This window comes from Saitoella complicata (assembly GCF_001661265.1).
Source record: "Saitoella complicata NRRL Y-17804 unplaced genomic scaffold SAICOscaffold_15, whole genome shotgun sequence".
NCBI lineage: Eukaryota > Fungi > Ascomycota > Saitoellomycetes > Saitoellales > Saitoellaceae > Saitoella > Saitoella complicata.
Window position 1 is genome coordinate 338,607 of NW_017567006.1, and position 18,484 is coordinate 357,090.

At 47.8% G+C, this 18,484-nt stretch overlaps 4 protein-coding genes and 1 non-coding gene across 5 annotated transcripts; 2 read left to right on the forward strand and 3 right to left on the reverse strand.

Annotated features, from left to right (window-relative positions):
• Positions 1-5,253: 5,253 nt before the first annotated feature.
• SAICODRAFT_t97 lies at positions 5,254-5,327 on the reverse strand. Its single transcript has one exon. It is a non-coding gene; the product is annotated as a tRNA-Val (tRNA).
• A 132-nt stretch (positions 5,328-5,459) lies between these two features.
• On the forward strand, positions 5,460-8,128 carry SAICODRAFT_19960 (uncharacterized protein; the record flags this gene model as incomplete). Its single annotated transcript, XM_019166185.1, has 5 exons — positions 5,460-7,161; positions 7,219-7,393; positions 7,446-7,531; positions 7,583-7,775; positions 7,976-8,128. Exons 1-5 carry the CDS (start codon positions 5,510-5,512, stop codon positions 8,126-8,128), a joined length of 2,259 nt encoding a protein of 752 aa, XP_019023512.1. The 5' UTR covers positions 5,460-5,509.
• A 22-nt stretch (positions 8,129-8,150) lies between these two features.
• On the reverse strand, positions 8,151-9,045 carry SAICODRAFT_8218 (uncharacterized protein; the record flags this gene model as incomplete). Its single annotated transcript, XM_019171270.1, has 3 exons — positions 8,151-8,438; positions 8,488-8,657; positions 8,709-9,045. The coding sequence occupies 3 exons, from the start codon at positions 9,043-9,045 to the stop codon at positions 8,151-8,153; spliced, it is 795 nt and encodes a 264-aa protein (XP_019023513.1).
• Positions 9,046-9,187: 142 nt separating this feature from the next.
• SAICODRAFT_71951 (uncharacterized protein) lies at positions 9,188-11,115 on the forward strand (the record flags this gene model as incomplete). The annotated part of the gene is made up of 3 exons (XM_019170726.1): positions 9,188-9,400; positions 9,454-10,485; positions 10,540-11,115. The coding sequence occupies exons 1-3, from the start codon at positions 9,203-9,205 to the stop codon at positions 11,113-11,115; spliced, it is 1,806 nt and encodes a 601-aa protein (XP_019023514.1). The 5' UTR covers positions 9,188-9,202.
• Positions 11,116-11,142: 27 nt separating this feature from the next.
• SAICODRAFT_134960 (uncharacterized protein) lies at positions 11,143-18,335 on the reverse strand. Its single transcript, XM_019165455.1, has one exon. It carries the CDS (start codon positions 18,238-18,240, stop codon positions 11,491-11,493), a length of 6,750 nt encoding a protein of 2,249 aa, XP_019023515.1. The 5' UTR covers positions 18,241-18,335; the 3' UTR covers positions 11,143-11,490.
• Between the last annotated feature and the right edge of the window lie 149 nt (positions 18,336-18,484).

Here is an 18,484-nt window from a genome sequence, read left to right on the forward strand (position 1 = left end):
TATTCATTGCTGATTGGCAGTGATCTGCACCATGCCCCTTCTCTTTAAAAAACTTGTGGCAGGGGTGTTTTCTTGGAAGATAAATGGATTAGCTGGCGCATGAGAATACCTTGCTCTTCAGTGGATCAGTGCTACTGTGGCATATACTCAATGTTCTGGCTTATATGCAAACCCCTCCTTGGTCCCACCTCAGAGTATGTAGGTTCTTGTTTTGCTTCCGTAGCCAACGCTGCCTGGAGGCCCAATGTGCTTCAGACAACGGTGGAAGTGGCAATTTCAATCAAATCATGTATGGGACCTGCCCACAACCCTCAAACTTAGTACGGGGCATTCTAATACTGGGCATTCTTGAATGCTAAACTAGGTTCGAACTTGCTGAAGTGTGCACATTCTCTTCCTCTCGTGGCTCTATCGGTGTTAGGCCCTGGCAAACTAAGTGCCATGTCACTGGTCGGACATACTAAGGACATCTGGTCTTAATCCTTGATGAGCTTAGGCATAATCCATGAGCATTTTAGAATATGATTTAGCATAATCCACATCTGGTTCTGGATGGTCCCTGCCTAAAGTGGGTGTAATTCCATAGGATATCATCGAAAGATGCCAGGCATCAGTGGGAAAATGTGCACTACTATTATGGTAAATGAGCAAGATTACCAAGCAAAGATATTGTACTGTGAATATGCTAACAAAGCTACAGCAGAAATAATCATGGTTCATAACTCAGGGAGTTGGCAAGCTCAATGGGGGTAGTCAAACCTTGGTAGAAGTTAAGGGGAATAGATTATAATCCAGGGCATAATGCACTAAGCAAACTCAAGGTCTGACCGCCCCTCGATGAAACGTAGACAATTGTATATACACGTGATCCGCACGGGCCAGAAACGTAAGCCGGGGGCTCTTGATTTGTGCCTGCAGATTTCCTATTCAGGCTAACAGATTCTTTTCTACCCAATTGTTCTACACACCTGCTTTGAGCACGTCTTGAAGCGACTGCAAAAAACAATCCGATCAACTTTTAGCAAGGCTTGACTAACCCCAACGACGTCCAAAATCCTCATCCAACTTACGGTCGCAAGAATCGTGGATTACAAAATTCCATTTAATCCATGATTTCGTATTGTGGATTTCAGGACCCAAACGACGATTTTAGTCTGCATAATCCACGAGTTTATCCCACATAATCCACGATATGCTTCAGCATAATCCATGATGAGCAAAAATAGCGGGAAGATGCAGCATTATCAGGGCAAAATAGCGAAATCACCAGGCAGCTTTTATATTTTATTACGAGTATCCTAATGCAGCTACAATAGCTATAGCAACAACTATGGTCCTATGACTCAGGATGTTAGCGAAGGCTTAATGATGTATAAGCAATCTCCTCCATACCTGGCCTTGATCTTTATTGCTGGTGGAGAGGAAGAGGACTTAAAATTTTTCCGAAATGTTCGAGAGGCCCTACGGACAATACGCTCATGTAATTTACATGACATCAGCAGGTAATCAGCATGTAAAGCTTCTATGACATGTACTCCACGGGGAGATCATGTAATCAGTTGTGTAATTAGATTACATGACGAAAACATGGCGGGTAATCAGGGTATATGGCAAACGGCTTCACGTAATTTACAGACTGATTACAGCCCGCCGGCTAAATTCGTGTGTTACCTCCCTCAGCGGTCCGTAGGAGTACCGCGCGCTCGGGTGTCCCTGGCGTGGCTAGTGACTTGTGTCGCGAGTACAGCTGCAAACGCCGCGTCATCCTTTAACATACAGCGTTCGATTCCACTTCTCCATCACTGTCGCTATGGACAATAAATACAGCGTTCAATCGAGAGAACAACTGGCTGCATTCACCAAACCTCATCATTAACAAGTACGTCTCGGCCACGCCAAGTAATGGTCGCTTCGGAGACCCTTCAGATGTGTGCTCCGATTATACCGACAACCTTCTACAACGGCCTACGCCTTAGGCTCCGTTCGCACGACTCAAGCCCGGACTCGACAGCAACCCTTTGTTGTCCTTCAGACTCAACGATAAAGGGCCTCCTCACGGTCACGAGAATGCATGATTCTCGTGACCCAAACCATGATATCATTCCGCATAATCCATGATTCTTTTCGTGTAATCCCCAATCCTATTTGGCGTAATCAACGATAACGTTCCGCTTTAACCCATGATTCTATTGGGGGTAGTCAAGCCTCTGTAAAACTTGCAACGACTTAGATTATAGTCGAGGGCCTAATACGCTAAGGTCTGACAAACCCTTACAAAACATAAAAGATGATTTTTTCTGAGGGATACATGGATGCCACATGCTTGTCATTCCGGCATGACACTTACATGACCACATATGACATCTGGCATGTTGATCATGCCTATGTGGGAGAAGTTCGATGTTTCAAGGCATATTTAAGGCATATTTGTCTCTTTCGCATCTTCTGAGGTATTCTGCGGCAGGCTTTCTGTTGGCGGTGACACATGCTTACATGAGTTTATATTGCATTAGGGGTAGTAAAGGCCGAGTAGATTTTGAGCAGGTTAGGTTATAATTGCAATTATAATTTCTCAAGGTTGAGCCCCTACCTTCGCACAAATCGTGGATTACATTAATCCACGATTTTAGGTCATGGCTATCGGGACATACACCACGATTTTGCTCAGCATAATTCACGATAGAATCCAGCATAATCCATGATGAAATCAGGTCTAAACCTGGAGAAAATGGCCAAAAATAGTATTATCAGGACAAGAAAGCGAGATTACCGGGTGGAAACATGCTACGAGTATCCTAATAGATCTATAGAGCTGCAGTAGGAACCACCTTGGTCCGATAACTCAGGACGTTGGTAAAAGCTCAATGCTGTACACGCAATCTCAACCATACCTGATCTTGATGTCTGTTGCTCATGGAGACATGGGGACTCGAGATTTTCGGCAATTTTCAGGAAGGTGGGGTCCTTGAATTATGTAGACACTTCTATGCACGACCACAACACAGCCATCAGCTAAACCATAACAGTAAGTGATGATGGAATCATGGTCCATACACGACACTTACATAACGTCATATGATGTCATGTATGTTAACCATGTCTATATATAGCAGGAGGCTACTCTGGGTTAAATACATGAGAACAGTTGTGTATAGCAAGCCTTCAATTCCTCAAGGCATATATGTGCTATTTCGCAATTTCTAAGGTTGCAGTTTCTGAGATACTTTGCCGCATCTTTTTCTCTGCCAGTGATCCATGATTTTATCTGGGATTGTGATCCATGACATTTTAATTGGGTCTAAACCATGATAGTGTCAAGGATCGTAATCAACCATTCTGTTTGAAATCCCTGTCAAGACAGCAATTGACAATGAAGTGCGCAATCCATGTGTAATACCAGACTAATCCACCGTTTTGACGTGGGGTACGTATTTGCCTAATAGAAACCATTCTTAGTGTTTCTTTGGAGGGTCTTAGAGGATGGGGTTTTTGCTCATGGAATTTGGCCGTTTCGCTCCTGAAATTTCCATGGGTGCGCTCGTGGGTGTTGCTCATGGGTTTAGGCAAAGTTCATGATCAGATCATCATGGAATTTAACTCCAAGACAACCCATGATGACATCTGGGAAATTCCATGAGCCTAGCATCCCGTCATGAAACTTCCCAGAGCGGCCTTCTCTTAGGGCCGGAGCAAAAGAGCATGATTACTGTCGCTGTCTTGTTTTGTCTGGGGTTTTTGCGGGATAGTAGACCATGACAGAATGCAGCATCCATGACTGATCCCAGTCGCATACAAAATTTCCTCATGGACCACGCACTTGCCTAAGTATATTCGGATTTGATCCACGACTTTAACGTACACAAGGTATGATCAACGTGCTCTGAGTTTGAACTAGCTAAACTTGTCGTTATGAACAGCCCCTCATTAGCCACGATACAAGGGCACATATGCCTGATATTGGAATCACTACTTCGTTATCATTGCGAAGATCATGAATTGCTGGTTGCAATTAGCCATCATGAGACACACTACGAGACCCCCAAATTCTACCAAACACGATTATAAGACACGAATAAAATTATCCAGCATCACAAGTAGAGGTATTTGAGTTACTGGGATACTCTGGGCACAATCTGGATTGACAATTCGTCTTGAGAGTAGAATTTTTTTATACAATTTATCAACACTACACTGTTATAATATTCTACCTCATGACAGCACATTGCACAGACGTGACGTTCATTGGTCCCATCTATCACAGGTCATCAATCTAGGCCTAATGATTTTGTTGAATCTTGAATGAGACCCGAAACTTTCAGAAGCCCAACCTTGCCTCAATTACCACTGTGAACGCACATATGCATACCATGACGCTTCCTCTCATCTCTCATTTGTCCACTCAGTCGAAACAAGTTCATCGTCTTCATCATCATCATCAACGTCAAACTCCGGATCATCTTGGAAACTGCGATTGGACGTGTATTGATTTGATGCTCCTGAAGTGCGCAAGGTCTTCTTTCAGGGCTGTTTCCTACCACAAACCTTCATGCCATTGGGTCAGGGCGGGTTAGTGAAAACCAATGAGTAGTCTTTTTACTGTTGCTGTCAACAAAGTGCGGTGTGTCGGAATATCCATGCATATTCTCCTCCTCGTGTTCATCTGACCCAGGAGTTCTTTGATTACCCTCCCCAGCCTCTGTGCATTTTGCAGGCTGAGTACTGCTGCTGCTCCTAGGCCCAGGATGTGGTGGACCACTGGTAGAATAATGGCGGTGCCGAATACCACCAACAGGAGTGCGGACGGGCTGTGCAACTGATGGCAGTGGCTCACAGATTGCTTGTTTTGCCTTAGGTGGATGTCCACGTTTGCCCTTTCGGTTGATAATGTGGGCAAGATTTGCGGCAGGAGGGGGATGTATGCGCCCTTACTCCAAGGCACTCTGGACTTCAAGGTTACATATCTCCTGGATTTTGCGGCACCTATAGTCATTCTTGGACCTGATACAAGATATGATCATATCACGGCACTCTTCTTCAGGGAAATGGGGATAAGTCATCTGCACCTAACGTACATGACATGTCACATGTTGTTGAGTAAAAACAAGTAACAAGGCAGTGGAAGACTTACAGCGGCAATGCAGTTGTCTTGAATGACTCGTATGTAGTAGGAAATGGTTTGAATGAGTCATAGTCAACATCGTTTTTGATAAGGTGCTCAATGTCAGTATCTCACAGGCCTTGGGATTCAAAAAGTGATTCCGCCCGGGATCGAACCGGGGACCTGCGCCGTGTTAAGGCGCCGCCATAACCAACTAGACCACGGAACCATATGAGTAGTTACGTTTGGGTGGGCAAAACATGTCAAACCCGGCGAGGATCGAGCTGCATGCCATGACGCACCGACGTAAACAGACCTCAGTACCGAACCGTTGCACTGGTTACTGCTGATCCCGGGCTGTCCATCTCTTGACGGTTTTCAATTGGATGCGCTGATTACGTTTGAAAGAGAATGACTACTGGCCTTCAAGACATCCTTGACGCTCCTAATTACGACCCTTGCGACACCCTTAACCTGATCTTTACGTCGCACGAGTCTCTAACAAAGCTACTGGAGACACACACACTGGTCTCTAGGTACGCACGCGGCCTTGACCGGGAGATTGAACAACGGACCCGAGGGCTGCACGACGCAGAAGCGAACTCGGCCGACAGGCTCGCAGCCATCCAAGATGATCTCGGACAGCTTATAGCGTCAGTGAACGGTGTTCGCGAACAAGCGGCGAAGGCTGAGGACCTTGTAGCGGGGATGACTGTTGATATAAAGCGGCTTGATGGAGCCAAGCGCAACTTGACAATATCAATGACGACCTTGAAGCGCCTGCAAATGTTAACTACGGCATATGAGCAGTTGAAAGTCCTCAGTAAAGCACGGCAATATACTGAAACTGCGCACCTTCTGTCGGCCGTTCTGCAGCTTATGAACCACTTCAAGACATTTCGCAGTATTGACCAGATCGCAACGCTCAGCCGAAGTATATCTGATTTACAGCGAGAACTTTTGGAGCAAGTATGTCAGGATTTCGAAAACGCCTTTTCAGGGCAGGGATCAGATAGCGTAACAGAAAGGATGACGACGCTGAATGAGAGTTGCTTGATGGTTGATGTCTTCGGCGATGATGCTCGATTGCGACTTCTCACATGGTATTGCAACACCCAGCTGAGGGAATATCGAACGATCTTCAGGCGCAATGACGAAGCAGGGTCTTTGGACAACATTTCCCGAAGGTTTTCGTGGTTGAAGCGGGCTTTAAAGCAATATGACGAAGACCATGCCAAGATTTTTCCAAATGCCTGGAAGGTTGGTGAAGTACTTTGTCGGACATTCTGTGAAGATACTAGGGATGATGTCAATACCATACTGTCTCAAGCCGGTAAGAGCGTTAACGTTAAACTCCTCCTAACGGCATTGCAGGAGACGTTAGAGTTTGAGCAGTTTCTGGAGAAACGTGCGTTAGCTACGACTTTTGAACCTCGATCGTCGATTGACACGATCGCGTCCAGAGATGAGCGATCGCTTGTGTTTGGTCATACCATCTCGGGCGCTTTTCAGCCCTACCTCAGCGTGTACATCGAGTCAAAGGAACACTCTCTTGCTGATATGATACAAGTTTATCGCAACCAACCGATCGCCTTGCCAGATCACGATGATCAGCAAGCTGTTTTGCAGTCATCCGCGGACCTCTTTACTTACTATCGACAGACGTTGGCACAGTGCGCGAAGTTATCAGACGGTGCGCCGCTCCTGGATTTGTCCCGTCTCTTTTCCAAGTGGTTGCGCGCGTATGGTGATCAAGTCTTGATGCAACGTCTCTCTGAACGATCCGAGTCCGTCACACGGATCGAAGACGCTTGCATGATCCTCAACACGGCCGATTATTGTCATACTACAGTATCACAGTTGGAAGAAAAGATACATTCGAAAATACAGGAAGATCTCCGTGAACAGGTGAACTTCGAGAGCTTACGCGAAGCCTTTATTGGGATTATCGGTACAGCCATTCGAGTTCTGGTGAAGAAGGTTGAGGCTGAGTGCGACATGGCTTTGAAAGAGATGCATCGAACGGACTGGGACTCCTTAGCGTCAGTGGGTGATCAGAGCAGGTATGTATATTTTCGTGGCCAGTTCGTCGCATGATTGAGACTAACGTACTTCGATAGCTATGTTCATCCGCTGTCGGAGGTGCTTAAGTCATGCACCAAGAAAGTGTTCGCAAAGGTCATAAAGGAGCGATATGCTCGCACGTATTGTGATAATCTTGTACACTCCTTTGCCCAGAAGTTTATCGACGATATTGTCAGATGTCGTCCTATCTCTGAGATTGGCGCTGAGCAGGTATGTCAAGATATTTTATACCAAACGTGTGAAAATCTCTGACATCTTCTAGCTGCTCCTGGACACCTACGCGATCAAGAATTGTCTTCTAGAGCTTCCAACGCTTCTGTCTGAGGAAGGCACACAGACGCCTGCGAAGTAAGTTTAGTAAGACCTTGCACCCATGGGTTTTGCTTATAACGCTTTTAGTTACGTCAAATTTGTGAACAAGGGTATCGCCAAGATCGAGACAATCCTTAAAGTGATTCTTACCTCGGCAAGCACTCCGGATGCTCTTGCCCAAAACTATTTCTTCCTCATCGGGGACAAGAGTATTGGGAATTTCGCAAAGATCCTCGATTTGAAGGGTGTTCGCAAAGCTGACCAGGGCCCATTATTGGAGGTATTCAGCCGCCTGATGCCATCGCACCCGGATCTTGTTAACGAATCCCCCCTTCTTACATCAATCATTATTTCTCCGCACACGATCAACGCGCCCGTGACAGGACTCCCCGGAAGATTTGATCCGAGTAACATCGGTTCGGCAATATTTTCTGCTGCAGAGAGACTACCGCGACCTGCCAGTACTACCTTGGACCACAGTCCAAGCTCAACAAAATTGAACGAAAATCTGCGCAACCTTGGCAACATCGGCCGCTTATTCAAAAGAGAGGGCTTATCAAGGAGCTCTACAGACTTACCAAGACGTTGACGAAAGGCGATGTTACTTGCTCCGCATTCTCTGCCGAACAATAATAATTATCACATTTATCTTCACTTATTGAGTTCCCGCCCAAGTCCACTCTTCGTCATCCTCAAATATTCTCCTCGTTTTGCTAAGCTTTGGTTTGTCGTTTTCCGTTTTGTCCCTGCTTGCAGCATTGTTTTCTTCCACCTCCGTGTCATCGCAGGACCGTTTCCTTTGAACAGGGATGTTGCTCAGGGAGGCAACAAAGTTCGGCTTTGTTGACGATATTATTTCGGTTTGCGGCGGAGAGGGCTCGTGCATCCGTACTTCATGAGAAGCCTGGGCCTGGGAACGGTGAACCTTTTCCAGCATGAGAGACTGTTGAGCGTGAGTGAATGCTTAGGTATGAGGCGAATGCATGCCTCACCAAGTTTTGTATGAGTAAGCCCTGACCCTTTATCAACACCGTTTGCTGAGAAATAAGGGCACGCATCTCGCCAATGGATGCATCGAGTGCGCCGAGTTTGGCCTCTGTTGCACGCCTCACATCGGAGATGGTTTCGATACCCCGTTGCAGTGCGGTTGATTGTTCGAAGACTAGATGTGCCACAATGAGTATGGTAAGGATGATGAAGGGTTATAACATACACGCATGTGCTCTTTTGATCTCGCATTCCGCTGTTTCTTTTGAGAAAGAGTCGACTGTTGTTTCGAACCCCTGCAACTTCTCCTTGACATCACGAGTTTCCTTGAGCATCTCCTGCAAACCGCGTTCTACCATCGCTGAAAAATCGGAGGACTGTAAGGCTAGTTTGCGTGACCAGAAGGCGACAGCACTGAATGGGTCGTTCTCCGGCTGCGGCCTGGGAATACCTGTCATGGCGCGTGCTGTATGTCCAGCATTCGGCACGGCTGAAGGTTCGTCGACGAGTTCTTCTTCGTCCAGGACAGAGGAGACAGCAGTGCCTTGAAAATTCTGCTCCATGTTGGATGGTGAGTGACTGGGCGACTGCGGGTTACGCGGAGTTACCGAAAGGGGCAATCTTATTGATATACACGGAGCACGCTAGTAACGTCGACAAGAGACCGCAGAGGTCGGCAGTGATCAGCTGCTGGACAAGTCAACACCAGCAACAAGGACAATGGCTTCTACAGCTTCGACTACGATGTCAGCGCTGAGCGAGGGGCTGCTGCTTTATAAAGAAGACCCGACATTTGACAATGCTATCACCTATACGACAGTTATCGATGCTCATCTCTCCGATGCGGCAAGGTACACTGTCGATGAGCAACGAGAGATTCTCTCGGTTCTACATAATATCCTGGCTGCCGAGGAAAACGTGTGAAATCACCCTTATCGTCCACCTTGTCGCTTGCTGATCGCTGACATTAGCATGCCCTTGTGGAAACCATAGCATGGGATCTTGTGGCGATCCTGCAACCATACTTGACGACACATCCTGACCTTGCGGCCTCTTGTTTACTAGCCTTAGCATCATACGGAGCACCCAAAGAGGTGTTTTTGAAGCTCGTTGAAGTACATGATCTGGGAGTTGAACCAAACTCAGCAAGCGCCGTCGCAACAGCTCTCGAAACCTGTTACAATCGCATTCAAGCAAAGAAACCCAGTCGTTTTCTAGCAAGCTACGGAGCCGCCATCCTTGGAATGTATGCCCAAGCACCCGTGACAAACTACAACATTGCCTCGGCGTTTATGTCCAATATAGCGTTGCGCATGAAGGAAAGCGAGCAAACAATGCCAGAAGATGCACTTATTCAACAGAGACTACTTCAAGCCTTCGGCACTCATGCCATTGAGGCTTTTATAAGATCATTCGAACATGGGACGGCAAGCACTAAAGACGAGGACACCGATGAGGAAGATGAAGTGCTTCGAAGCAAACGAGGCTTGCAACTGGCTGAAAGGTTCCGTGCAACGCACACTCATCCAAGCCTTCGCAAGCTTGATTCAGTTTCCCACACGGATGGAGTGGACGATCATGTGGAGCTTGTGAACGGCGATTTAAATGGTCTTCTGCGAGAAGTCAGTACCGTCATGCAATTAACCCCCGAGCAATTGTGGGAAGAGCTTCCCATAATACTCGGCAAGACATATCTTGAGGAATCCAGCGATGAAGAACAAGACGACGACGTTCCCGATGTACCAAGCGCAATACCACTCTCTTTGACTGGCACAATCATCCTATTAGCATGGCGTACGTTTCACGAACGACCTCTACGGCCATCGTCTCTAAAAGAGTATTTCGAAATACACATGAATGCGGCATTTGCGCTTTCAAAGGCGCACGTCGTCAACCCTGAAACACTTGACGCCTTGCTGTTCCTGGGAGCTTGGATTACTATCGAGATGACGACGAACGCGTTGCAAGACATCGAACCTGAGCGCTTCCTAGAATACATCCACGTCAGTCCGGTCCGAAAAATATGCGTGACCTATAGCTAACTATCCTTTGCGCAGGTTTTTGCTGCTATATCGGCTACATCCCCAGACTCGAACGTTCGTTACTTGTCTCACACTTTGGTGGCTAGATGCATACATTTACACAGGCCGGATGTTCGTCTTATGTACATCATGGATACTTTCGAGTCATGCCCCTTTGAGGCTGTACGAGCTGCGACGGTCGGCATATTGAAAGATGAAATACTGGCAGCAATTGACGGAGAAGCGACCGGCAGCTCATTGCTCGCAAGTCCTTTTTTGTTAACAGCCATCGGACCAGTGATATTCTCAATCGATGAAGAAGTCCTTTCTCGTCCGCAGTTATTGCAAGATAAATCTGGCTTCTTAATGCAAGCTCTAAACCTTTATCTTCTGCTTTTGAAGAAGGGTGGGGAGGACAAACTCGGCATTCGAAGTCCAACGCAACTGAAAGCAATGGAGGAGAAATGGTTAAAGCCTTTGTTTGTCGCGATCTCGGATTGGTTGAGTGAAGACAAAGATTCCGAATTCCAAGTATCGCTGTTACAAGATGCGTTAGAGCGTGTGAACATGGCTCACGAGGTAGCAGTAGCAGCTGAAGTGTCACTGAGATGATCAACAGAACTTAAATTCAAAAAATACAAACGTCACTGTATAGCTAGGTATCTATCATATATCCCGTCCGCCCGTCCGCCCGTCAACCCGAAGCCGATCCTCAACGCCTTGCCTTTCATATGCGAATTTTTTCTTTAAACAAGCCTCCAATACACCAGTAGGTACTTTACATACTTATTCTCAAGATGCAGACCCATTGTCCAACAATTATAGGTAAGCAGCCGGCATAACACTTGGCACTGCTCTTATATCCAAATGTCTCACACTCAATAAATCCACCCACGAACCAGCAGCATGTTCTCCGCATCGTCAAACAAGACTTGCTGCGAACACGCTCAATGGTCACTACCCTGCTCACATGGAAATCCTAGCCCATCATTGCCGCCGTTCTTTCAGGCGCTCGCTCACTCGTAATAAAGCCTCTTTCAATGCCGGTACCCTTAATGGTTTGGTAAGATATAACGAACAGCCTGCCTTAATGCATGCATCAGACGCCCCGGCAGCGACATCCGCAGTAACAGCACATATGACCGGGGATTGTCGATCAGGCTGATCCTTGTGATATGCGAGAATCGAACGCGTCGCTGTCAGTCCATCACAAACAGGCATGTTGACATCCATCAAAACCATATCGTACTGCTTCTCCTTACATTTATCGATGGCTTGTTGACCATCATACACAACATCGATAGCATACCCTAGACCTGCTGTCATCTTTTGGCAAACTTTAACGTTCACTAAGTTGTCCTCGGCGAGTAGGATGCGCAGAGGGGTGGTCTTGGCGAACTCCGGATCAAACAGCTTCTTAGATGGCGTCGTAGGGCGGCTCCAGGAGGAAAGTGGTTCAGCAGTCTGTGTGCCCTTTTGCTCTGCGGTGACGTACTGCAAGGATTGTCCCATGACTTCATACAGCTTGCGTCGCTGTGATGGACGAACCAACAAAGAACAGTTAATTCCCATTTTGTCAAATAGCGAGCGATCCGGCGCCTCTTCGGCTGTGCCACGAATGAGGATGAATGATGCTTCGGGGAACTCTCGAGCACATTTCTCCAGAACAGGGGAGCCTTGCTCGAGGAATATCCATTGCACAGGATGCACCTTGCCCTTGAGCGCCATCAAATCGTAAGAATCATCGCAAGTTAATGTATGGGGGATCTTCATCGCCGTGAGATGCAATTCAAGTTCCTCACACAATAACGCAGAGTTCAAAATACCGAAAGCACTTCGCTTATAAGCAACCCCGTTAAACCGGAAAACGCGCTTAGCACGATTGAACGACACATGCGTTTCAAACGTGAAATGGAAAGTCGATCCGTGCCCTGGCACCGATTCAAACGTGATATCGCCATTCATCATTTGAGCCAATCGCATTGAAATCGCGAGTCCCAAGCCTGTTCCGCCATAAACCCGAGTGATGGATGAATCCACCTGGGAGAACAACGAGAATATCTTGTCATGACGATTTTCTGCTATACCAATACCGGTATCTTCGACTGAGATATGTACCTTCCACACTTGTCCATCGGGCACTGTGCGGGCTACAGCGGCACTGCTTCGCACAATTACATGACCAGTGCGACAGAATTTGACTGCGTTCGATAACAAATTGAGGACAACTTGTCGCAATCGCGTTGGGTCACCAGTACAAGGATCCACCAGCTCATCAACTTGGCTGAAATAACATAGCTCCAAACCCTTCTTGCTAGCGCTGAGGGCCAGAGTAGACACAGAATCTTCGATCGTGTCTCGGAGGTACATATCTCTGACTTCCAGCTCAAGCTTCTCGTTCTCTATTTTTGAAATATCAAGAACGTCATTGAGAAGGCTTAACAATTCTTCACATGAGGTGCGGATCGTCTCAGCATACTCAAACTGCGAGGGATTGAGCCCGCTCTCGCAAAGGAGGGTTGCCATGCCAAGGATCGCGTTAAACGGCGTCCTGATCTCGTGCGACATGGTAGCCAGGAAACGAGATTTGACGGCAGCTGCTGCCTCTGCAGCTTCTTTGGCTTCTTTCATGAGCACTTGGGCCCTCTCTCTTTCTCTGATTTGATCTTCGAGATGCAGGTTCTTTGCGTGCAATTCTTCAGTCCGCTGTTGCACACGCACTTCGAGATCATGAGCATACTCTTCGATCTCTGCCGTACGCTCACGTAATTGCTTGTTCGCTTCTTCGATGGAATGTAGCAATGTGGCGTTCTCAAGTGCAAACGTTGCTTGGGTTGCGATAGTGGTAAGCAAGTCCAGACGCTGCTTTCCGTACGCAGAGTATACATGATCATTTTGCAAGTACACAAGGCCAGTGAAAGCTCCCTGACTCACCAGCGGTATTCCCATCAAGGATTTGCATTTGTCTGGAAGCAATTTTGAAATATAGGCGTCGTCCGTCTCTTGGTAATCTTCCAAAGTCTTAAACACCATGTTCTGCGTCCTGGATACGTAGTTCACGACAGACGGAGGGACAAGGTCACCGGTACAGGCGAGGCGATCCTGATGGATAGCTGTGGAGGATGCGTCCCCAGTAGCAACAACGTGAAGCTCACCATCCCTTGGCTGAACTAAAGCGCAGTAGTCGCTCCCACTAACCTGAATCAAAATTCTGAGAATCTTCTCGATTACTTTCTCGAGCTTTGGTTCTTTGGCTATAGCCAATGCTGCTCGGAAGTACGCGAGTAGGTCTAACTGGGTGGGAGAAATCGAATCCGAAGGTTCTTCAACGGCGTTGAATGGAGCCTTCGCATTCACTTGTACGAACAGATCCTCGTGATTCGCAGTGCCTTTCTGCAAAACTCCCTTGTTGCCGGTTGCATCAATAGCTGTTAGAGGCGGCAAATGAACGGGAATGCTGGGGTGAGGAGAACTGAACAGGCGAAGCTCTGGGTGCTCATCGAGTAATCTTCTGGCCTTGGGTAGACAGCCCCACTTGACGAAGTACTCGTAGGCTTCCGCAAGATAACCCCAACCAAGCTTGGTATGCCTACGCCGTGTGAGCATATCACCGCAACGTTCGTTGACCAAAGCTACCAACTGAATGTGATTGTTGTGTTTCGCATGCACAATGGCTTGGTCGTACACATCGAGAGCTGAAAGATACTGACCGCGATGGGCAAGTACGTCCGCCTCCAGGCAGAGCTTTCTACCGCACATACTGACGGGGTTGTGCTCCGCCCAATCGTTGAACATTTTCACATTCTCTTCAACGGTAGCCAACTGTTCTGGAGATAACATGGGGTTCTGATCCAGAATGTGCCAAGTTGAATAATGAACAAAAGGCACATGGGGTACCAGCCCCAAAGCCGAGGACTTGAGCTTCAGACAGTTTTCATATGCTTCCTGTACCCGATTCGTGTTCTTTATCAGGGACGCTATCAGCATCTTCATTGTCCAGAAGAGGAATTGGTGTGACATGTAACCCGAGTTGACCATTTTCGGGAGTCCAACATCCTCATCAAATGCGTCACCTTTGAGCATACAGATGCTATCCGTATCCGTTTCGTTCACTTTGGAGCTCAGATTACGCATCATCTGCAGCGTTGGGCCTACCCAAAGGTCGGCAATATCTTGACGGTGAACCCTGACTTTGTCAACGACTCTGCTAAGGTTCCGTTCGACTTCATCAAGCGGCACTCCACTGAAAAGCAGCCCCAATGCACCATCCACGCAGGCATACGCGAGGTAAGGACCATTGTACGCCTGTTCCGCCAGATCAGCCGCGACATCGAAATCCCTGATCGCCTTCCAGTCTTGCACCCAGTAACGCAAGCAACCTTTGATTACATGAGTAGACTCAGCATCAGGCACATCGGGTACAGCTTGCAGCACAGCCTCTGATACATCCCCAAAGGCATTGCCCAATGCAATCGAGTAGTTCGTGCAGGTTGGTGCGCACATTAAAAGCCCCAGCAATGAGTAACAAGCAGTACCGGCAGCATTGTTTCCATGCTTGCGGAAGATGGCTAAAGCAGTGAGCATGGCCAAGGTCATCGAAAGGGGATGCCCATGCCAGAGAGCAGGGATCGTAGATACTAAGACATCTAAGAGGGCCAGAATTATCGGGTCTTCCATAACGGGGAGTTCACGCAAAGCATGTACGCCATCGACTGTCGCTGGACACTGCTTCCATAACTCTGAAATCTCCTCTTCAATCCGAGTTTCTTCATGTGTTGAGAAGAAGTAGCCGTTTAGCGTCAATGCAGAGCCTAGCGCTTCTAGTGCCTTTGGGAAGTCACCCATGGCAATACACACTGCTGAGCGACGAGCCAAGAGTTGCAACCGGTCTTTGTTGCAGCCACTCGCTATACGACCGTTCAGTTCGTCCAAAATATCCCGGACTTCATCATATCTTGCCAGACTGAATGTCATATCAGCTAGAGCAAAATACGCGTCTACTGCCAAACAGTAATGTGACTGCCAACCGTCCGCGGGAAGGAGATCGACGGCAGTTTGGATGAACTGCAGGCCAGCAAAGAACGCGGTGCCTTTATATGCTCTTCGAGCAGCGCGAATATTGTACTGCAAGAGCTGCGCGCGCTCTTGTGATTCCGTCATTAACTGTGACCCGAAATTTAAATGTGTACAGAGTACAAACAAGTAGATATCCATTTGCGCTGCCGTCAGCTGTTTCTGGAGATGCCTTCCAATCTCCAAATGGAAGGCAGACTTCTCAGTGTCAGGAATCAGAGCGTATGCCGCTTGTTGGGCTCGATCGTGAAAGAAATGAAACCTCTCTGCACCAGTATTCTCTTTGTCATCGCCGACAACGGCGACATCCATGGGCACATTCAGGGTGTTGGACGATGCCCCGAATGAATCTTCTGCGGATGTATCCTCGTTAGTACTCGAAGTTTGTTGTCCGCTACTGTCTGTGATTCTCCTGTGCCGTCTGACATGCGATGACATAGTCGACGCTCGCTCGATAAGCCCTGCTTCAATGCCCGGCCAAAGTCTTCTACGGGCTTCATCTTCATCCACCGCCATGGCTTTCGCGAGAATAGTGATGTCAAAGTCGACACCAAGGCACGCAGCAACCTTCAGCACGACCTTAGTTTGACCGAGCGACTCAATCCTCGAAATGACAAGAGCAGCAACATCTGCAGGGATGGCTACATTGGACACGACGTCCGGAACCCAGGTCCACTTGAGCGCCTGAAAGTCAAACTTGAATCCGTCTTGCTCGTATATTCTCTTGAGGGTTTGTGCAATGAACAGAATATTTCCCAGAGTCTTTCTCTGAATAGCAGAGCACAATGCTTCAATCTCCTCATATTCCGGACACTCAGGCCTTAGTTCCGATAACCGTGATCTGTGTAGGGTATCAGAGATGAAGTTACTCGCAGCCTCGAAGGCAACAGGGAGGATTGTCAATCGCGTGTCTGGGGTGAGGCTTTTCAGCAAAACACTATTCACGACATGCTTCTCGTCAACCTCATTATCTCTGAACGCGGTGAGAAGATAAACGTTTGCCATAGGTGAATTTTCGACCTTGGAAAAAAGACTGGCAATCAGTTGCAAATCAGCGTCAGATGCCCATTGGACGTCATCAATGAAGATCACGAAAGGTCGCCCGATTTCTCCAAACCGCGTCAGCATCGACTTTAGAACACGTTTGAAGCGCTGTTGAGAACTGGACGGCCCTAGCTCTGGCAGTGGTGGTCGTGTAGTAACCCAGTCCGGCCCGAGCAAGATCTCCAGATCAGGGATCAAATCCGTAATCACCCTGGCTTCATCTCCAACGACTTCTCTTAGAGTACCTCGCCATTTTGCAACACCAGCCTGATTTAGCGTCAGAAAGTCACCCACAATATGAGATAAGCCGCTCAAGATCGCAGCGAAAGGAATATTCTGGCCATACTGATTATATTTCGACAGCATATAGATGGATCCCTTTCGACCGCACATAAGTTGGACTTCGCGCAGTAGTCTCGATTTGCCCATTCCGCTGTAGCCCTGAATGGATACGTGCTCGCTCTTCTCCGTTTGTGAAACTCGTGCGTAAGCACCAAACAGTGCTGCAAGTTCCTTTTCTCTCCCGTATATACCCTGAGGTATCTCGAACCGTGCCATAGCGTCAACTCTCCCAGCTTCGAAATCCTTTGCCTTTCTTGCGTTCTCGTACGATTCCGCGCGGAGGAAATCTCGCACGCAGTTGAGATCGTAAAGTAGACTGGCGGCGGATTGATAACGGTCATCTGGCGATTTTCGAAGTAATTTTAAAACAATGCGGTCAATGTCTTTAGGCAGAGCTTTGTTCAACTTTGACGGAGGATCAGGATAGCGGCTGAGGTGCCCGTGCATGATATTAAGGGCATCATCCCCAGAGAACGGCAATACCCGTGTGAAAAGCTCGTATAGAAAAATCCCCAGTGAGTAGAGATCACTTCGGTGATCGACTGGCCGATTGAAGTGACCGGTAAGTTCGGGTGCTATGTAAGCCAGATGAGTCTCTCCAGTGACCGGCAGAGGTACGCTTTCGGCGTTAACTGTGCCTATAGTATGTTCTTCAAATAATGTAGCGCTTGCAAAGTCGTCCAAGATCATGATAGGTAGTTTAGGTGGGTATTGTCCCCGTTCATGAGGTTGCTTGATGCAGTAGATACATTCCGGAGAGATATTTCCGTGGCGCACGGAGTGATTGTGTAGGTTCTTGAGTAGTTCAACGATCTCAATGGCGATGGAGAGAAGGTAGTCGATGGAGGTTGGCGATGAGTAGTCCAGCAGATCAGTCTCGAATAATTGCCCTAGAGTACACAGATCGGAACCTGCTTTGAGGTATTCGCTGGTCAACTCGCAAAAGAAGCCGCAGCTGAGAACTTGTGTATCCCGAGGCTTGAAAATGTTTTTCATGCCCGCGACGTTCAACTGACCAAGAACAGAATATTCGCGCTGCAGGCGACTAACAGATCGCGAGTCTTGCGGATCGCACATCTTCAAAAAGCATTCCGTATCAGGTTCCTCCTCTATATCGGCTTGCCATGACTTGATTGACATATCCTGGGGCGTCGACGAGCCGGTGATCGACTTGACGCGGCGCGGTGACAACTCGAAGCGCACTGGTCGGACATTGACGGCGCCGAGGAATTGTTGTATCTCGACATAGTCATCATCATTCAGTAACTTATGGTCCATGATCCATTGGCATACAGTCCCTGTAGATTAAGCTTCACTTCCAGGGAACGGTCGCCGTCGCAAACACCTCAAGCGCGCTGGGCAATCGGGACTTTGGTGTTTCTCGTCCTGCACACTGACGTAAAACGATTCGGTTCTAGCCTCCGACGAAAAGAAGTTCGGATAGATCTCGCAATTGCTGTATTTGGAAGGTCTTTCGAAGAGACAATCCATGACGGCTCAGAGAGGCAAAAGGGTGGTTCAT

Coding starts and splice junctions, on each gene's coding strand:
- SAICODRAFT_134960 (XM_019165455.1), bottom strand. CDS start 18,240: ATGGACCATAAGTTACTGAATGATGATGACTATGTCGAGATACAACAA.